Source organism: Bombina bombina, chromosome 2 (genome assembly GCF_027579735.1).
Source record: "Bombina bombina isolate aBomBom1 chromosome 2, aBomBom1.pri, whole genome shotgun sequence".
Taxonomy (NCBI): Eukaryota; Metazoa; Chordata; class Amphibia; order Anura; family Bombinatoridae; genus Bombina; species Bombina bombina.
Genome location: NC_069500.1, coordinates 429,116,502 through 429,133,077, shown reverse-complemented (window position 1 = coordinate 429,133,077; position 16,576 = coordinate 429,116,502). Strand labels below are relative to the sequence as shown.

General features: G+C 40.1%; 1 protein-coding gene across 1 annotated transcript in view; it reads left to right on the top strand.

Annotated features, from left to right (window-relative positions):
* The window catches only part of UPB1 (beta-ureidopropionase 1), a 74,485-nt gene that overhangs the window by 16,771 nt on the left and 41,138 nt on the right, over positions 1-16,576 (top strand). The window contains exons 6-8 of the mRNA XM_053701989.1: positions 4,490-4,659; positions 4,822-4,903; positions 5,015-5,057. Coding sequence (XP_053557964.1) covers positions 4,490-4,659; positions 4,822-4,903; positions 5,015-5,057 — 295 coding nt within the window. The remainder of the gene's footprint in view (positions 1-4,489; positions 4,660-4,821; positions 4,904-5,014; positions 5,058-16,576) is intronic.

Genomic DNA, 16,576 nt, shown 5'->3' with positions numbered 1-16,576 from the left:
TTGTCATTATGATTTAAAAAGAGCAAACACAGTTGATTGTTAATAAATGGCTTCAGCCAAACTCTAGCCATGAGTGAAAGAAAAGTTTTTGTTTTATCATTCATAGTCTCTGAAAAATGGCCAAGAAATCATAAATTCTGCCAGGGTATGTAAACTTATGAGCACAACTGTGTGTGTATGTATATATGTATGTGTGTGTGTGTGTGTATATATATATATCTCTCTATATCCTTATTTTCACAAACCTCAATTAGGATTATCACATATCCCACATATATTACATATTGGAGACACTACACAGGCTAGTTATCTATTCTGATTTAAGGTCACAAGCCTTTTGGTTAACTTTTACATATGTCATAAGGCATTATGTTTTATCTGACATTTTTTATCTTAGGTTTAATAGCAATCTTTATAGTGAGACTCTCTTTTTGTCTGTATTACAATATGATTGTTACAAGCCTTTTCTAATTTGTATATGATTATATGTTGTGTATATGTATCCAACTTCTACCTCTGTAGGTTATTTTTATCATTAAGTTCATACACTGTCAATTTGCATATTCTGTCCCTTTTAGCCATTGTCCCTTTAAATTTTCAAATACTTATTTGGCGTTTTTTTTTCTCCCCCAGGTAGGGAGGCGGGGACTATGCTAATAAATACCTGTGTTTGTAACTTAGAAGTATAGCCTGATGAAACAGTGCTGTGACACTGAGAAACGCATTGCTTTTAATAAACTCTTAACTTTCCTACAGAGTAGTTGCTTTTATAAAGTTGCTATTTTACGATCTTGTAACTCTGCTACATTGTAGCAGAGTTTATGCCACTTATTACCCTCAGCGGAAGATAGAGCTTTGAAGCAGCAGTGCATTACAGTGCGTCATATATATCTCTCCTTAATTGGAGTGTTTGACATTGAAGAGGTGAATACTGTGGGCATTTTACTAACCGTTGTTTCAGAAGTGACGTATAGATCTATCAGTACAGTTTGTATGAGCTGCAGTGACTGACCGCCTTCTCACAAGCGGGGGTTCCGGAGTGTTATCTGGCCGGAGTTTGTCCTGCTGGGGGGACCGGTGTTCTCCAGTACGCGACACATGCCCTGCAATCCGTGAGTTACCCCTTGTCTTCTCATATGTTTGGTTTCATTATGAACGTATTCACCCTATGAGGCGCCTCCTGTTTCTCTTTTGTGTCCTATCCCTTACAGGGGTCATATAGGGAGGGACACTACCTATACTTTCACTGTTCACTGCAGCAATTATTTAAAAAGTCTGAGTATCCTCGTACTTCTGCAAGAAAATTAGCGGCACTGTTCGCCCCTGGGGCTTGTTGCAGAATGTGGTGAAAGTGTTTATTCAAATGGTTTTCTGGCTTCAGTAACTTCAAAAGGAAAACACAGACAGTGCAGTATTCTCAGACTTGAAAAATGCACTAAAAGGAACGTACTCACAGGGATACGTAGAAATAATCTGGTTTATTCAGAAATCACAGGTGTCTTGTGCCATTGAAAACAAAATCCAGCTCATTAGCTATTTTTTTGTTTTAAAACTTGAGAAAGGTGGTTTTGCCACCGAATCCGGTTGAGGTTTTTTTTTTTTTTATCTGAAATACAAGAGCTTTTATATTGGATGTTTTATTATAATTGGATTTTGTTGTCAACTCCGGTGATTTCTGAATAAATCGTATTATTTCTACGTATTCCTGTGAGTACGTTCCTTTTAATGCATTTTTCAAGCCTGACAATACTGCACTATGTCGGTATTTTCCTTCTTAGGTTACTGAAGCCAGGAGAAAACACTTTCACCAGATTCTGCAACAAACCCCTTTCTTGCATCACTATTACATGGCAGAAGAGGCGCCGGAGCAGGCTGTGTTCACCTGGAGAAGGGAAGTTAATTTTGTTTTTATTTACCACTATTTTTTTGTTTTGCTGTAACTTGCTTTTCTATTCTATATCCTAGTACTTGGCCTCCTATAAAAATAGATACCATCCAGGTGTTATCATTAATAACCTTATAAAGCACACACAATTAATCCATTGAATATATAAAGTGCTAAATTATTTACATGAGGAGCGGTACTGAAACACCTAACGTGCGTTTCGTAAATGAACACAGAAACGCATTTTACAGTATAGTGTCCCTTTAAGGTAGGAAGTTACAAGAGGCTGTTCTCTGTACTTATATTCTTCATGTTCTATACCTTCAAGCTATAGCTTATAGAAAGAAGATCTGATAAATATTTTCGATGCCTCAAGGATGTGTATAATGGGTCTGTCACACCGTAATGTAGAGAGCGCTATCCACAGGAAGAAAAAAATAAACTGTTGTGTGTTAAAGGGTCATAAAACACCCAAATATTTCTCTCATGAGCCAGTTAGAGCATACAGCTTTAACTTCTTAACAGCCGACTTATCCTGCACATTGGCTGTCGTTCTCACTCTAAGGGGTTAAATAGCGTGACTGTCGCCAATGGCGGGGAGGCATTTTGCTGCTTTCGACAAGACCCGCGCTATTACAGAGCTAAAAACTCCTTAAGGACACACAACGTATAAGGTATGTCCGTGTTGTTATGGGGTTAAACAATTTTCCACTTCTATTATCAAATTTGATTCATTTCTTTGTTAAAGGAGAAGTAATGGTTGAATTAATGACAAGAGGCATATATTTGCAGTCGCCAATCAGCAGCTAGCTCCCAGTAATGCATTGCTGCTCCTGAGTTTACTTGGGTATGGTTTTGAACAAAATACCAAGGAAAAAAAGCAAATTAGATAATTTAATTAAATTGATAAGTTGTTTTTTTTTAATTGCATACTCTGTCTTAATTATAAAAGTTTCATTTTGAAATTTACTGTCCCTTTTTAATGCTTACTTTAAAAGCACCAGGAACATGGCTGTAGACAATAGCAGTTGTGAAACAGTCTGCTTTATTCTTTTTAATTCTGATTTTTACATTTTGGCAATCAATCTCCTAAGTGCACAACCTCCTTCAGCAGGTAGAAATTTTAGTTTAAGGCCAAAATAAAGTGGGACTGGGCAGGGAATAAATCAATGAAGACCTCTGACGTAAATAAGCTTCTATTAAATCAAGTGGGATGGAACTGCTTAACCAATAGTGTAAAATGAATCTTTGTGTTGGCATGATTAAGCATGAGAGATGCAAGAGGATTCCCATGCTGATTGTCTCAGAAGTGCTCAATGTAAATAAGAATCCCAACTTGCTCATTTCTTTCTTTGACTCCCCTAGTTGCACAAGTATAGACATTGTAATGTAATATTAATATGCTCTGGTTTGTTAGTATTGCACAAATATTTGTTATGGCCTAGTTTCCATTGCTGTTCTAAACCGTGTAACTGGGTATCTCCGTTAAAGTCTATGGAAATGTTTTATGTTACAATTAGTTTAAACAGTATCCCACTACACTGGAAAATAAACCTATGTGTTTAAAGACATTTCTGTTGTGATATAGAATAACATATCAGTCAAGTCTAAACCTTTCTTAAACATATTAACACCTTGTTTGCTGCAGTTTTTCAATAGCCAACATCCACCCACCACTTGCCTTATTTGGAGACACAAATCTGGGAGTCTGGAGACGATAATGCTCAGCATATTCACTTGGGGACCTCGCCGCCAACCTTTGCTGCCTGGATATATACCATTGCACAAACGTGTGGGGTCTTTTATCTCCGCCACTTTAGGGGGTGACTGCTGCTTCTTTTTCTTTGGAAAGCAGGCTTGTATACGTGAACCTATCCCGCAAGGGCTTCAAAGTACATTAAGCCCATAATGTTCGTATGAAAGGTGTTAAACACAGTTAAGCTTGAACCTCAAGATGGCAGAGTGTTGCAGTAACTGTGGAGGACACAGCTTATGGGCCATACATGAGCGCCATACGCACTTAGCTGCTTTTCACCATCACTGTCCCACTCAGGGAAATATTACATTAGAATGTCCTTATAATCTAGATAGGATTTTAGTGATGCACCTGTAATATTGCTTATACTGACAATTAACGGGATTTTATATTTCTATTACATTAGTGAAGTACTTGGATTTCTCAGACTTGTGTATAAAAAAAACAAAAACACGGGTTTCGCACAAATCTAGAAAAATATATTCAGGATGTTCAAAAGAAAAAAAACAGTTCGATAAACCTAGCAACTAGAGGTCTCACAAAATATTGTTGTACCATGAACTTTATTGTTAAAGAACATGCAGTTTTATAAAAAACATTTTTTTGCAGGCTTCCATCATAATTTTTGTAAGTAATAACTATCAATTTAAAATATTTAGCAAGTCAAAAATGACTGTTAATGTAAATATAGATGTCTATAAGGTTGATTAAAAAAATAATTACATAAAATGTTATTGCAAAAAGAAACTTATGAGTAATTTATCAAATTGTCTTTTTACATGCATACATTCTGAGGCACTAGGCCCTACTGAATAATTTATTTGTCTTTTATCGTGTGTGTGCTGCAGTCCAGCTATTACATGGAAGGAAACACTGGGCACCGCGTGTTTCAGACAGCATACGGGAGAATTGCTGTGAACATCTGCTATGGACGGCATCACCCTCTTAACTGGTTCATGTACAGCGTCAATGGGGCAGAGATTATATTCAATCCTTCTGCCACTATAGGTGAACTAAGGTAATCAGACTGTGGCTGGGCAAGAACATTGATTTAGACCACTGCATATTTAGTAAATATAACCCTAAAGTAGGTGTTAATTTATTTGAGGGTTTTTACGGTCAAAAGTGTTTGGCTTGTTGATAACTTTAATCATTTTTAAACGTTGTCTGTCTTTTGCAGTGAGGCACTGTGGCCAATTGAGGCAAGAAATGCTGCAATCGCCAATCACTGCTTTACTTGCGCTATTAACCGAGTTGGATCTGTGAGTAACTCAATACAATTTTATCACTTCAGTCTCGCATCACCTAGCCTCTGCCTCTTCATTGAAAGTCCTACATCTTTCATACATATATGATGCATGTTTTTCTTGCAGGAACATTTTCCAAATGAGTTTACATCTGGAGATGGCAAGAAAGGTAATGTCTATTGTGTGCTTTTGCTTGCTTAAGTTCATATAAACTAAGGATGAATTACATGGTTAACATGGTCAAAAAGGGAAACATCTATATGATTTTAATTCAAAGAAAAAAGATGAGAAACTGATATATCAATATATATGGAGAGAATTAAGATATGGAGTTATAGAATGTATTTCTTCTGTTATGTGTGATCAGTCCACGGGTCATCATTACTTCTGGGATATTAACTCCTCCCCAACAGGAAATGCAAGAGGATTCACCCAGCAGAGCTGCATATAGCTCCTCCCCTCTACGTCACTCCCAGTCATTCTCTTGCACCCAACGACTAGATAGGATGTGTGAGAGGACTATGGTGATTATACTTAGTTTTTATAACTTCAATCAAAAGTTTGTTATTTTACAATAGCACCGGAGCGTGTTATTGCCTCTCTGGCAGAGTTTGAAGAAGAATCTACCAGAGTTTTTACTATGATTTTAACCGGAGTAGTTAAGATCATATTGCTGTTTCTCGGCCATCTGAGGGAGGTAAAAGCTTCAGATCAGGGGACAGCGGGCAGATGAATCTGCATTGAGGTATGTAGCAGTTTTTATTTTCTGAATGGAATTGATGAGAAAATCCTGCCATACCGTTATAATGACATGTATGTATACTCTACACTTCAGTATTCTGGGGATGGTACTTCACTGGAATTACTCTGTAAAAAGTACATTAAACCTTTTAATAGGTATTTATTATGTTAAACGTTTTTGCTGGAATGTAGAATCGTTTGCATTTTCTGAGGTACTGAGTGAATAAATGTTTGGGCATTATTTTTCCACTTGGCAGTTGCTTGTTTTAATTGTGACAGTTTCGTTTCTCTCTCACTGCTGTGTGTGAGGGGGAGGGGCCGTTTTTGGCGCTCTTTGCTACGCATCAAAAATTTCCAGTCAGTTACTCTTGTATTTCCTGCATGATCCGGTTCATCTCTAACAGAACTCAGGGGTCTTCAAACTTCTTTGGAGGGAGGTAGATTCTCTCAGCAGAGCTGTGAGACTTATATATTGACTGTGATTAAAAACGTTGCTCTGTAATTTTTATGTTTCAAATTTAATTATTGTTACTTTACTAATGGGAACAAACCTTTGCTAAAAGTTGTGTTGTTTTCAAGGATTGATGCTATAACTGTTTTTCAGTTCATTATTTCAACTGTCATTTAATCGTTTAGTGCTTCTTTGAGGCACAGTACGTTTTTGTTAAATAAGATTGTAACCAAGTTGCAAGTTTATTTGCTAGTGTGTTAAACATGTCTGATTCAGAGGAAGATACCTGTGTCATTTGTTCCAATGCCAAGGTGGAGCCCAATAGAAATTTATGTACTAACTGTATTGATGCTACTTTAAATAAAAGCCAATCTGTACAAATTGAACAAATTTCACCAAACAGCGAGGGGAGAGTTATGCCGACTAACTCGCCTCACGTGTCAGTACCTGCATCTCCCGCCCGGGAGGTGCGTGATATTGTGGCGCCTAGTACATCTGGGCGGCCATTACAGATAACATTACAAGATATGGCTACTGTTATGACTGAAGTTTTGGCTAAATTACCAGAACTAAGAGGCAAGCGTGATCACTCTGGGGTGAGAACAGAGTGCGCTGATAATACTAGAGCCATGTCTGATACTGCGTCACAGCTTGCAGAGCATGAGGACGGAGAGCTTCATTCTGTGGGTGACGGTTCTGATCCAAACAGATTGGATTCAGATATTTCAAATTTTAAATTTAAATTGGAGAACCTCCGTGTATTACTAGGGGAGGTTTTAGCGGCTCTTAATGATTGTAACACTGTTGCAATACCAGAGAAATTGTGTAGGTTGGATAAATACTTTGCGGTACCGGCGAGTACTGACGTTTTTCCTATACCTAAGAGACTAACTGAAATTGTTACTAAGGAGTGGGATAGACCCGGTGTGCCGTTCTCACCCCCTCCAATATTTAGAAAGATGTTTCCAATAGACGCCACCACACGGGACTTATGGCAAACGGTCCCTAAGGTGGAGGGAGCAGTTTCTACTTTAGCTAAGCGTACCACTATCCCGGTGGAGGATAGCTGTGCTTTTTCAGATCCAATGGATAAAAAATTAGAGGGTTACCTAAAGAAAATGTTTGTTCAACAAGGTTTTATATTGCAACCCCTTGCATGCATCGCGCCGATTACGGCTGCGGCAGCATTTTGGATTGAGTCTCTGGAAGAGAACCTTAGTTCAGCTACGCTGGACGACATTACGGACAGGCTTAGAGTCCTTAAACTAGCTAATTCATTCATTTCGGAGGCCGTAGTACATTTAACCAAACTTACGGCTAAGAACTCAGGATTCGCCATTCAGGCACGTAGGGCGCTGTGGCTAAAATCCTGGTCAGCTGATGTAACTTCTAAGTCCAAATTACTTAATATACCTTTCAAGGGGCAAACTTTATTTGGGCCCGGTTTGAAAGAAATTATCGCTGACATTACAGGAGGTAAGGGCCACGCCCTGCCTCAAGACAAAGCCAAAGCTAAGGCTAGACAGTCTAATTTTCGTCCCTTTCGGAATTTCAAAGCAGGAGCAGCACCAACTTCCACTGCACCAAAACAGGAAGGAGCTGTTGCTCGTTACAGACAAGGCTGGAAACCTAACCAGTCCTGGAACAAGGGCAAGCAGGCCAGGAAACCTGCTGCTGCCCCTAAGACAGCATGAATCGAGGGCCCCCGATCCGGGACCGGATCTAGTGGGGGGCAGACTCTCTCTCTTCGCCCAGGCTTGGGCAAGAGATGTTCAGGATCCCTGGGCGCTAGAGATCATATCTCAGGGATACCTTCTAGACTTCAAATTCTCTCCCCCAAGAGGGAGATTTCATCTGTCAAGGTTGTCAACAAACCAGATAAAGAAAGAAGCGTTTCTACGCTGTGTACAAGATCTGTTATTAATGGGAGTGATCCATCCGGTTCCGCGGTCGGAACAAGGACAAGGGTTTTACTCAAACCTGTTTGTGGTTCCCAAAAAAGAGGGAACTTTCAGGCCAATCTTGGATTTAAAGATCCTAAACAAATTCTTAAGAGTTCCATCGTTCAAAATGGAAACTATTCGGACAATCTTACCCATGATCCAAAAGGGTCAGTACATGACCACAGTGGATTTAAAGGATGCTTACCTTCACATACCGATTCACAAAGATCATTACCGGTATCTAAGGTTTGCCTTCTTAGACAGGCATTACCAGTTTGTAGCTCTTCCATTCGGATTGGCTACGGCTCCAAGAATCTTCACAAAGGTTCTGGGTGCCCTTCTGGCGGTACTAAGACCGCGAGGAATTTCGGTAGCTCCGTACCTAGACGACATTCTGATACAAGCTTCAAGCTTTCAAACTGCCAAGTCTCATACAGAGTTAGTTCTGGCATTTCTAAGGTCGCATGGATGGAAAGTGAACGAAAAGAAGAGTTCTCTCTTTCCTCTCACAAGAGTTCCATTCTTGGGGACTCTTATAGATTCTGTAGAAATGAAGATTTATCTGACAGAAGACAGATTAACAAAGCTTCTAAATGCATGCCGTGTCCTTCATTCCATTCAACTCCCGTCAGTAGCTCAATGCATGGAGGTGATCGGCTTAATGGTAGCAGCAATGGACATAGTACCCTTTGCACGTCTACATCTCAGACCGCTGCAATTGTGCATGCTGAGTCAGTGGAATGGGGATTACTCAGACTTGTCCCCTACTCTGAATCTGGATCAAGAGACCAGAAACTCTCTTCTATGGTGGCTTTCTCGGCCACATCTGTCCAGAGGGATGCCATTCAGCAGGCCGGACTGGACAATTGTAACAACAGACGCCAGCCTACTAGGTTGGGGCGCTGTCTGGAATTCTCTGAAGGCTCAGGGACAATGGAATCAGGAGGAAAGTCTCCTGCCAATAAACATTCTGGAATTGAGAGCAGTTCTCAATGCCCTTCTGGCTTGGCCCCAGTTAAAAACTCGGGGGTTCATCAGGTTTCAGTCGGACAACATCACGACTGTAGCTTACATCAACCATCAAGGAGGGACAAGAAGCTCCCTAGCAATGATGGAAGTATCAAAGATAATTCGCTGGGCAGAGTCTCACTCTTGCCACCTGTCAGCAATCCACATCCCGGGAGTGGAGAACTGGGAGGCGGATTTCTTGAGTCGCCAGACTTTTCATCCGGGGGAGTGGGAACTTCATCCGGAGGTCTTTGCCCAAATACTTCGACGTTGGGGCAAACCAGAGATAGATCTCATGGCGTCTCGCCAGAACGCCAAACTTCCTCGCTACGGGTCCAGATCCAGGGATCCGGGAGCGGTTCTGATAGATGCTTTGACAGCACCTTGGAACTTCGGGATGGCTTATGTGTTTCCACCCTTCCCGCTGCTTCCTCGATTGATTGCCAAAATCAAACAGGAGAGAGCATCAGTGATTCTAATAGCGCCTGCATGGCCACGCAGGACTTGGTATGCAGATCTAGTGGACATGTCATCCTGTCCGCCTTGGTCTCTACCTCTAAGACAGGACCTTCTGATACAGGGTCCATTCAAACATCAAAATCTAACTTCTCTGAAGCTGACTGCTTGGAAATTGAACGCTTGATTTTATCAAAACGTGGTTTTTCTGAGTCGGTTATTGATACCCTGATACAGGCTAGGAAGCCTGTTACCAGAAGGATTTACCATAAGATATGGCGTAAATACCTATACTGGTGCGAATCCAAAGGTTACTCCTGGAGTAAGGTTAGGATTCCTAGGATATTGTCCTTTCTATAAGAAGGTTTAGAAAAGGGTTTATCGGCTAGTTCATTAAAGGGACAGATCTCAGCTCTGTCCATCTTGTTGCACAGGCGTCTGTCAGAAAATCCAGACGTCCAGGCCTTTTGTCAGGCTTTAGCTAGAATCAAGCCTGTGTTTAAATCTGTTGCTCCGCCATGGAGTTTAAACCTTGTTCTTAACGTTCTTCAAGGAGTTCCGTTTGAACCCCTTCATTCCATTGATATAAAGTTGTTATCTTGGAAAGTGTTATTTTTAATGGCTATTTCTTCGGCTCGGAGAGTCTCTGAGTTATCAGCTTTACATTGTGATTCTCCTTATTTGATTTTTCATTCAGATAAGGTAGTTCTGCGTACTAAACCTGGGTTCTTACCTAAGGTAGTCACTAACAGGAACATCAATCAAGAGATCGTGGTTCCTTCCCTGTGCCCGAATCCTTCTTCAAAGAAGGAACGTCTTCTACACAATCTGGATGTAGTTCGTGCCCTCAAGTTCTACTTGCAGGCAACTAAGGATTTTCGACAAACGTCTTCCCTGTTTGTCGTGTACTCTGGTCAGAGGAGAGGTCATAAGGCTTCGGCTACCTCTCTCTCCTTCTGGCTTCGTAGCATAATTCGTTTAGCCTATGAGACTGCTGGACAGCAGCCTCCTGAAAGAATTACAGCTCATTCTACTAGAGCTGTGGCTTCCACTTGGGCCTTTAAGAATGAGGCCTCTGTTGAACAGATTTGCAAGGCTGCAACTTGGTCTTCGCTTCATACTTTTTCCAAATTTGACACTTTTGCTTCTTCGGAGGCTATTTTTGGGAGAAAGGTTCTTCAGGCAGTGGTTCCTTCTGTATAATGAGCCTGCCTATCCCTCCCGTCATCCGTGTACTTTTGCTTTGGTATTGGTATCGGTATCCCAGAAGTAATGATGACCCGTGGACTGATCACACATAACAGAAGAAAACATAATTTATGCTTACCTGATAAATTCCTTTCTTCTGTTGTGTGATCAGTCCACGGCCCGCCCTGTTTTTTAAGGCAGGTAAATATCTTTTAAATTATACTCCAGTCACCACTTCACCCTTGGTTTCTCCTTTCTCGTTGATTCTTGGTCGAATGACTGGGAGTGACGTAGAGGGGAGGAGCTATATGCAGCTCTGCTGGGTGAATCCTCTTGCATTTCCTGTTGGGGAGGAGTTAATATCCCAGAAGTAATGATGACCCGTGGACTGATCACACAACAGAAGAAAGGAATTTATCAGGTAAGCATAAATTATGTTTTCTAGTGTCACCTTTACTGGTACTTTATTATCCTTTATATAAAACAAAACAACAAGAGTAATGTTATTGCGCTTGACTATCTGTGCCTACAGTGGATTACGTAGTAGCATATATATTATTAAGAGAAAGTAAAAACAGATTAAAATGTTACTACTTAAACCACCATATAATTAAATGAACAATATGCTTTCTTATAGTAAGATAGAACAACTATTAGGTGTTATTGAATATTACAAAGGACTATTCACTTGTATAAAATTTAAATGACAGAATATTTAGTACACAGGAATTCTATTCTACACTTGAGATTAAAAAACTGCAGTGCTAGTATATTTCGGTCCTGTTAGCACCAAAAGGAAAATATCAATGTTCACTCGTGGGTGATAAAAAAACAACAAAATAGAGTATGTCCGGGTAACCAATTTCCAAATTTCAAACTACCCTAATACATAGGGAGCAGTACCTTTAATAGAAATCCCAATGGTTGATGACAGTGAAAAACTTGCTGTTAGCAAAGAGCCACCTTTCCCCGTGTGCAGGGCTGGTCTTCTCCCGGTGCAGCTTCGAATCAGTCAAAGAAATCCTTATTTGACTTGTAGCGTGTTCATATATGGAAAGAAAAGAAAAAGAAGCGCACCAGGGTACGATTCAAGTGTAAATTTATTAACATAAAACACGCAACTTACAATGTTGCACTTACTGAATTGAAAATAAAATGAGCCTGTAGACTGTGTCTATCTTTGTATGCGCTGGAACAGAAGATGGCAAACAGTTCCTAGTCGCCGGTCTCGGTAGCTGCTAGGCGTCCGGACTGCCCTCTGCACTACCACAAACCGTCCACAAAGGAGAACCAGCAACAGTGCCTTTATCCTCGACGCGTTTCCCCCGAACTTCGGTCGGGCTTTTTCAAGAGGTAAATGGATGCTCTTTGAAATTGGCGCCCAGCGGCTATTTAAAAAAGTCCATGCTTGAACAAACACACCCACAGGGGTTTGCCGTGGGTGTGCCATGTATTCTCCATTTGATTGGTGAATGATTCACCAATTTTAGTAAAAGCCAGTAGTTTTTAGAAAAATTCATAATAATTTTATAATTCAAATTTATTTTTATATTTATAACACTATTAAATAAATTTAATATAAATGTTTTTTAGGAAAATGTTTCGTTTTAAATTAAATGTTCTTTTATTTTTAATATCAATAATAGCCTAATATCGCAAGTAAGTATCCATAAGAAATTTACGAATAGGATACTTCGTTCACATATGAATTTAGAATTTAATGTGAGGTTATAATCAAGAGCATAAAATGAATAAGTTATCAATAGTAATAAAAAATTCTCGCTATCAATATCACCGCCAGTAATAGCAGCTAAGTAGCGGAAAACTAGTGGCTAATCACTAAGATATAATATAGTATAGCGAGCATTTCCCACAAATGTTACCATAGTGGATTATTTTTTTCTGAAAAGTCTGTAATCGTTAGAAACATGATGACTTATTTGTACTATGAAACTATGTATATGTATATATATTGTCAATATGTATATGATATCCGATGAGTACTATGCTTTGTGTCAATCATGAATCATTCACCAATCAAATGGAGAATACATGGCACACCCACGGCAAACCCCTGTGGGTGTGTTTGTTCAAGCATGGACTTTTTTAAATAGCCGCTGGGCGCCAATTTCAAAGAGCATCCATTTACCTCTTGAAAAAGCCCGACCGAAGTTCGGGGGAAACGCGTCGAGGATAAAGGCACTGTTGCTGGTTCTCCTTTGTGGACGGTTTTTGTGGTAGTGCAGAGGGCAGTCCGGACGCCTAGCAGCTACCGAGACCGGCGACTAGGAACTGTTTGCCATCTTCTGTTCCAGCGCATACAAAGATAGACACAGTCTACAGGCTCATTTTATTTTTAATTCAGTAAGTGCAACATTGTAAGTTGCGTGTTTTATGTTAATAAATTTACACTTGAATCGTACCCTGGTGCGCTTCTTTTTCTTTTCTTTCCATATATTATCCTTTATATGCCAATGGAATGTATTCATGTCTATTATTGGTATTTTGTGGGACTGTATAACTGCTGGCAAACAATTATATGTGTTTACTTTATTTTTCTCAATAAAAAGATGGAGAAAAAAAATGTTTGAGAGGTAGTGGAAACCCAAGAAAAACAATTGTGGTTGCATCATCACTCTGGCCTGAAGTAGCCGGAAGGCATTATGAAGTAGCCAGGTGGCATTATGAAGTAACCAGTGGCATTATGAAGTAGCTGGGTGGCATTATGAAGTAGCTGGGTGGCATAATGAAGTAAGAGTGGCATAATAATATAGCCGAGTGGCATTATGAAGTAGCTGGATGGCATTATGAAGTAGCCAGGTGGCATAATGAAGTGACTAGTCTGGCTGATGACTAGCAAATAATTAGACAAGGAAACTTTGAAATATGTTACAAAAATAATCTACTACTCATTTACAAAAATAGAGTGTTTTATGTCTTTTTATTATGCATTTTTTATTATGTCATTCTACTGTAAAATTCCATTTCATTTTGATCGAATCATTTTAAATATTACATAAATAAATGTATCACATAGTTGTCAATCTAGAATAGCGAAAGAACTTAGCAATACTTATGTATATCTTCTTAATGAATTAATCTATACATAAGACCGTATCTTGCCAATTGAATTATTGATCTTTTTATACTATTATATTATCCATAAATACATGTTACACAATCTTCATAAAATATTTATTAAAATTTTCTTTCTATCTTATTTCACTTTGGAAAAAATACATTTTCTCCAACATAGGTGTGTCCGGTCCACGGCGTCATCCTTACTTGTGGGATATTCTCTTCCCCAACAGGAAATGGCAAAGAGCCCAGCAAAGCTGGTCACATGATCCCTCCTAGGCTCCGCCTACCCCAGTCATTCTCTTTGCCGTTGTACAGGCAACATCTCCACGGAGATGGCTTAGAGTTTTTTAGTGTTTAACTGTAGTTTTTTATTATTCAATCAAGAGTTTGTTATTTTGAAATAGTGCTGGTATGTACTATTTACTCAGAAACAGAAAAGAGATGAAGATTTCTGTTTGTATGAGGAAAATGATTTTAGCAACCGTAACTAAAATCCATGGCTGTTCCACACAGGACTGTTGAGAGCAATTAACTTCAGTTGGGGGAACAGTGTGCAGTCTCTTGCTGCTTGAGGTATGACACATTCTAACAAGACGATGTAATGCTGGAAGCTGTCATTTTCCCTATGGGATCCGGTAAGCCATATTTATTACGATCGTAAATAAGGGCTTTACAAGGGCTTATTTAGACTGTAGACTTTTCTGGGCTAAATCGATTCATTATTAGCACATATTTAGCCTTGAGGAATCATTTTATCTGGGTATTTTGATATAATAATATCGGCAGGCACTGTATTAGACACCTTATTTCTTAGGGGCTTTCCCAAAGCATAAGCAGAGTCTCATTTTCGCGCCGGTGTGGCGCACTTGTTTTTGAGAGGCATGGCATGCAGTCGCATGTGAGAGGAGCTCTGATACTTAGAAAAGACTTTCTGAAGGCGTCATTTGGTATCGTATTCCCCTTTGGGTTTGGTTGGGTCTCAGCAAAGCAGATACCAGGGACTGTAAAGGGGTTAAAGCTTAAAACGGCTCCGGTTCCGTTATTTTAAGGGTTAAAGCTTCCAAATTTGGTGTGCAATATTTTTAGTGCTTTAAGACACTGTGGTGAAAATTTGGTGATTTTTGAACAATTCCTTCATGTTTTTTCGCAATTGCAGTAACAAAGTGTGTTCAGTTTAAAATTTAAAGTGACAGTAACGGTTTTATTTTAAAACGTTTTTTGTACTTTCTTATCAAGTTTATGCCTGTCTAACATGTCTGAACTACCAGATAGACTGTGTTCTGAATGTGGGGAAGCCAGAATTCCTATTCATTTAAATAAATGTGATTTATGTGATAATGACAATGATGCCCAAGATGATTCCTCAAGTGAGGGGAGTAAGCATGGTACTGCATCATTCCCTCCTTCGTCTACACGAGTCTTGCCCACTCAGGAGGCCCCTAGTACATCTAGCGCGCCAATACTCCTTACTATGCAACAATTAACGGCTGTAATGGATAATTCTGTCAAAAACATTTTAGCCAAAATGAACCCTTCTCAGCGTAAGCGTGGCTGCTCTGTTTTAGTTACTGAAGAGCATGACGACGCTGATATTAATATCTCTGAAGGGCCCCTAATCCAATCTGAGGGGGCCAGGGAGGTTTTGTCTGAAGGAGAAATTACTGATTCAGGGAACATTTCTCATCAGGCTGAATCTGATGTGATTACATTTAAATTTAAGTTGGAACATCTCCGCATTTTGCTTAAGGAGGTATTATCCACTCTGGATGATTGTGAAAAGTTGGTCATTCCAGAGAAACTATGTAAAATGGACAAGTTCCTAGAGGTGCCGGGGCTCCCAGAAGCTTTTCCTATACCCAAGCGGGTGGCGGACATTGTTAATAAAGAATGGGAAAGGCCCGGTATTCCTTTCGTCCCTCCCCCCATATTTAAAAAATTGTTTCCTATGGTCGACCCCAGAAAGGACTTATGGCAGTCAGTCCCCAAGGTCGAGGGAGCGGTTTCTACTTTAAACAAACGCACCACTATACCCATAGAGGATAGTTGTGCTTTCAAAGATCCTATGGATAAAAAATTAGAAGGTTTGCTTAAAAAGATGTTTGTTCAGCAGGGTTACCTTCTACAACCCATTTCATGCATTGTCCCTGTCACTACAGCTGCATATTTCTGGTTTGATGAACTGATTAAGGTGCTCGATAGTGATTCTCCTCCTTATGAGGAGATTATGGACAGAATCAATGCTCTCAAATTGGCTAATTCTTTCACTCTAGACGCCACTTTGCAAGTGGCTAGGTTAGCGGCTAAGAATTCTGGGTTTGCTATTGTGGCGCGCAGAGCGCTTTGGTTGAAATCTTGGTCGGCTGATGCGTCTTCCAAGAACAAGTTACTAAACATTCCTTTCAAGGGGAAAACGCTGTTTGGCCCTGACTTGAAAGAGATTATCTCTGATATCACTGGGGGCAAGGGCCACGCCCTTCCTCAGGATAGGCCTTTCAAGGCAAAAAATAGACCTAATTTTCGTCCCTTTCGTAAAAACGGACCAGCCCAAAGTGCTACGTCCTCTAAGCAAGAGGGTAATACTTCTCAAGCCAAGCCAGCTTGGAGACCAATGCAAGGCTGGAACAAGGGAAAGCAGGCCAAGAAACCTGTCACTGCTACCAAGACAGCATGAAATATTGGCCCCCGATCCGGGACCGGATCTGGTGGGGGGCAGACTCTCTCTCTTCGCTCAGGCTTGGGCAAGAGATGTTCTGGATCCTTGGGCGCTAGAAATAGTCTCCCAGGGTTATCTTCTGGAATTCAAGGGACTTCCCCCAAGGG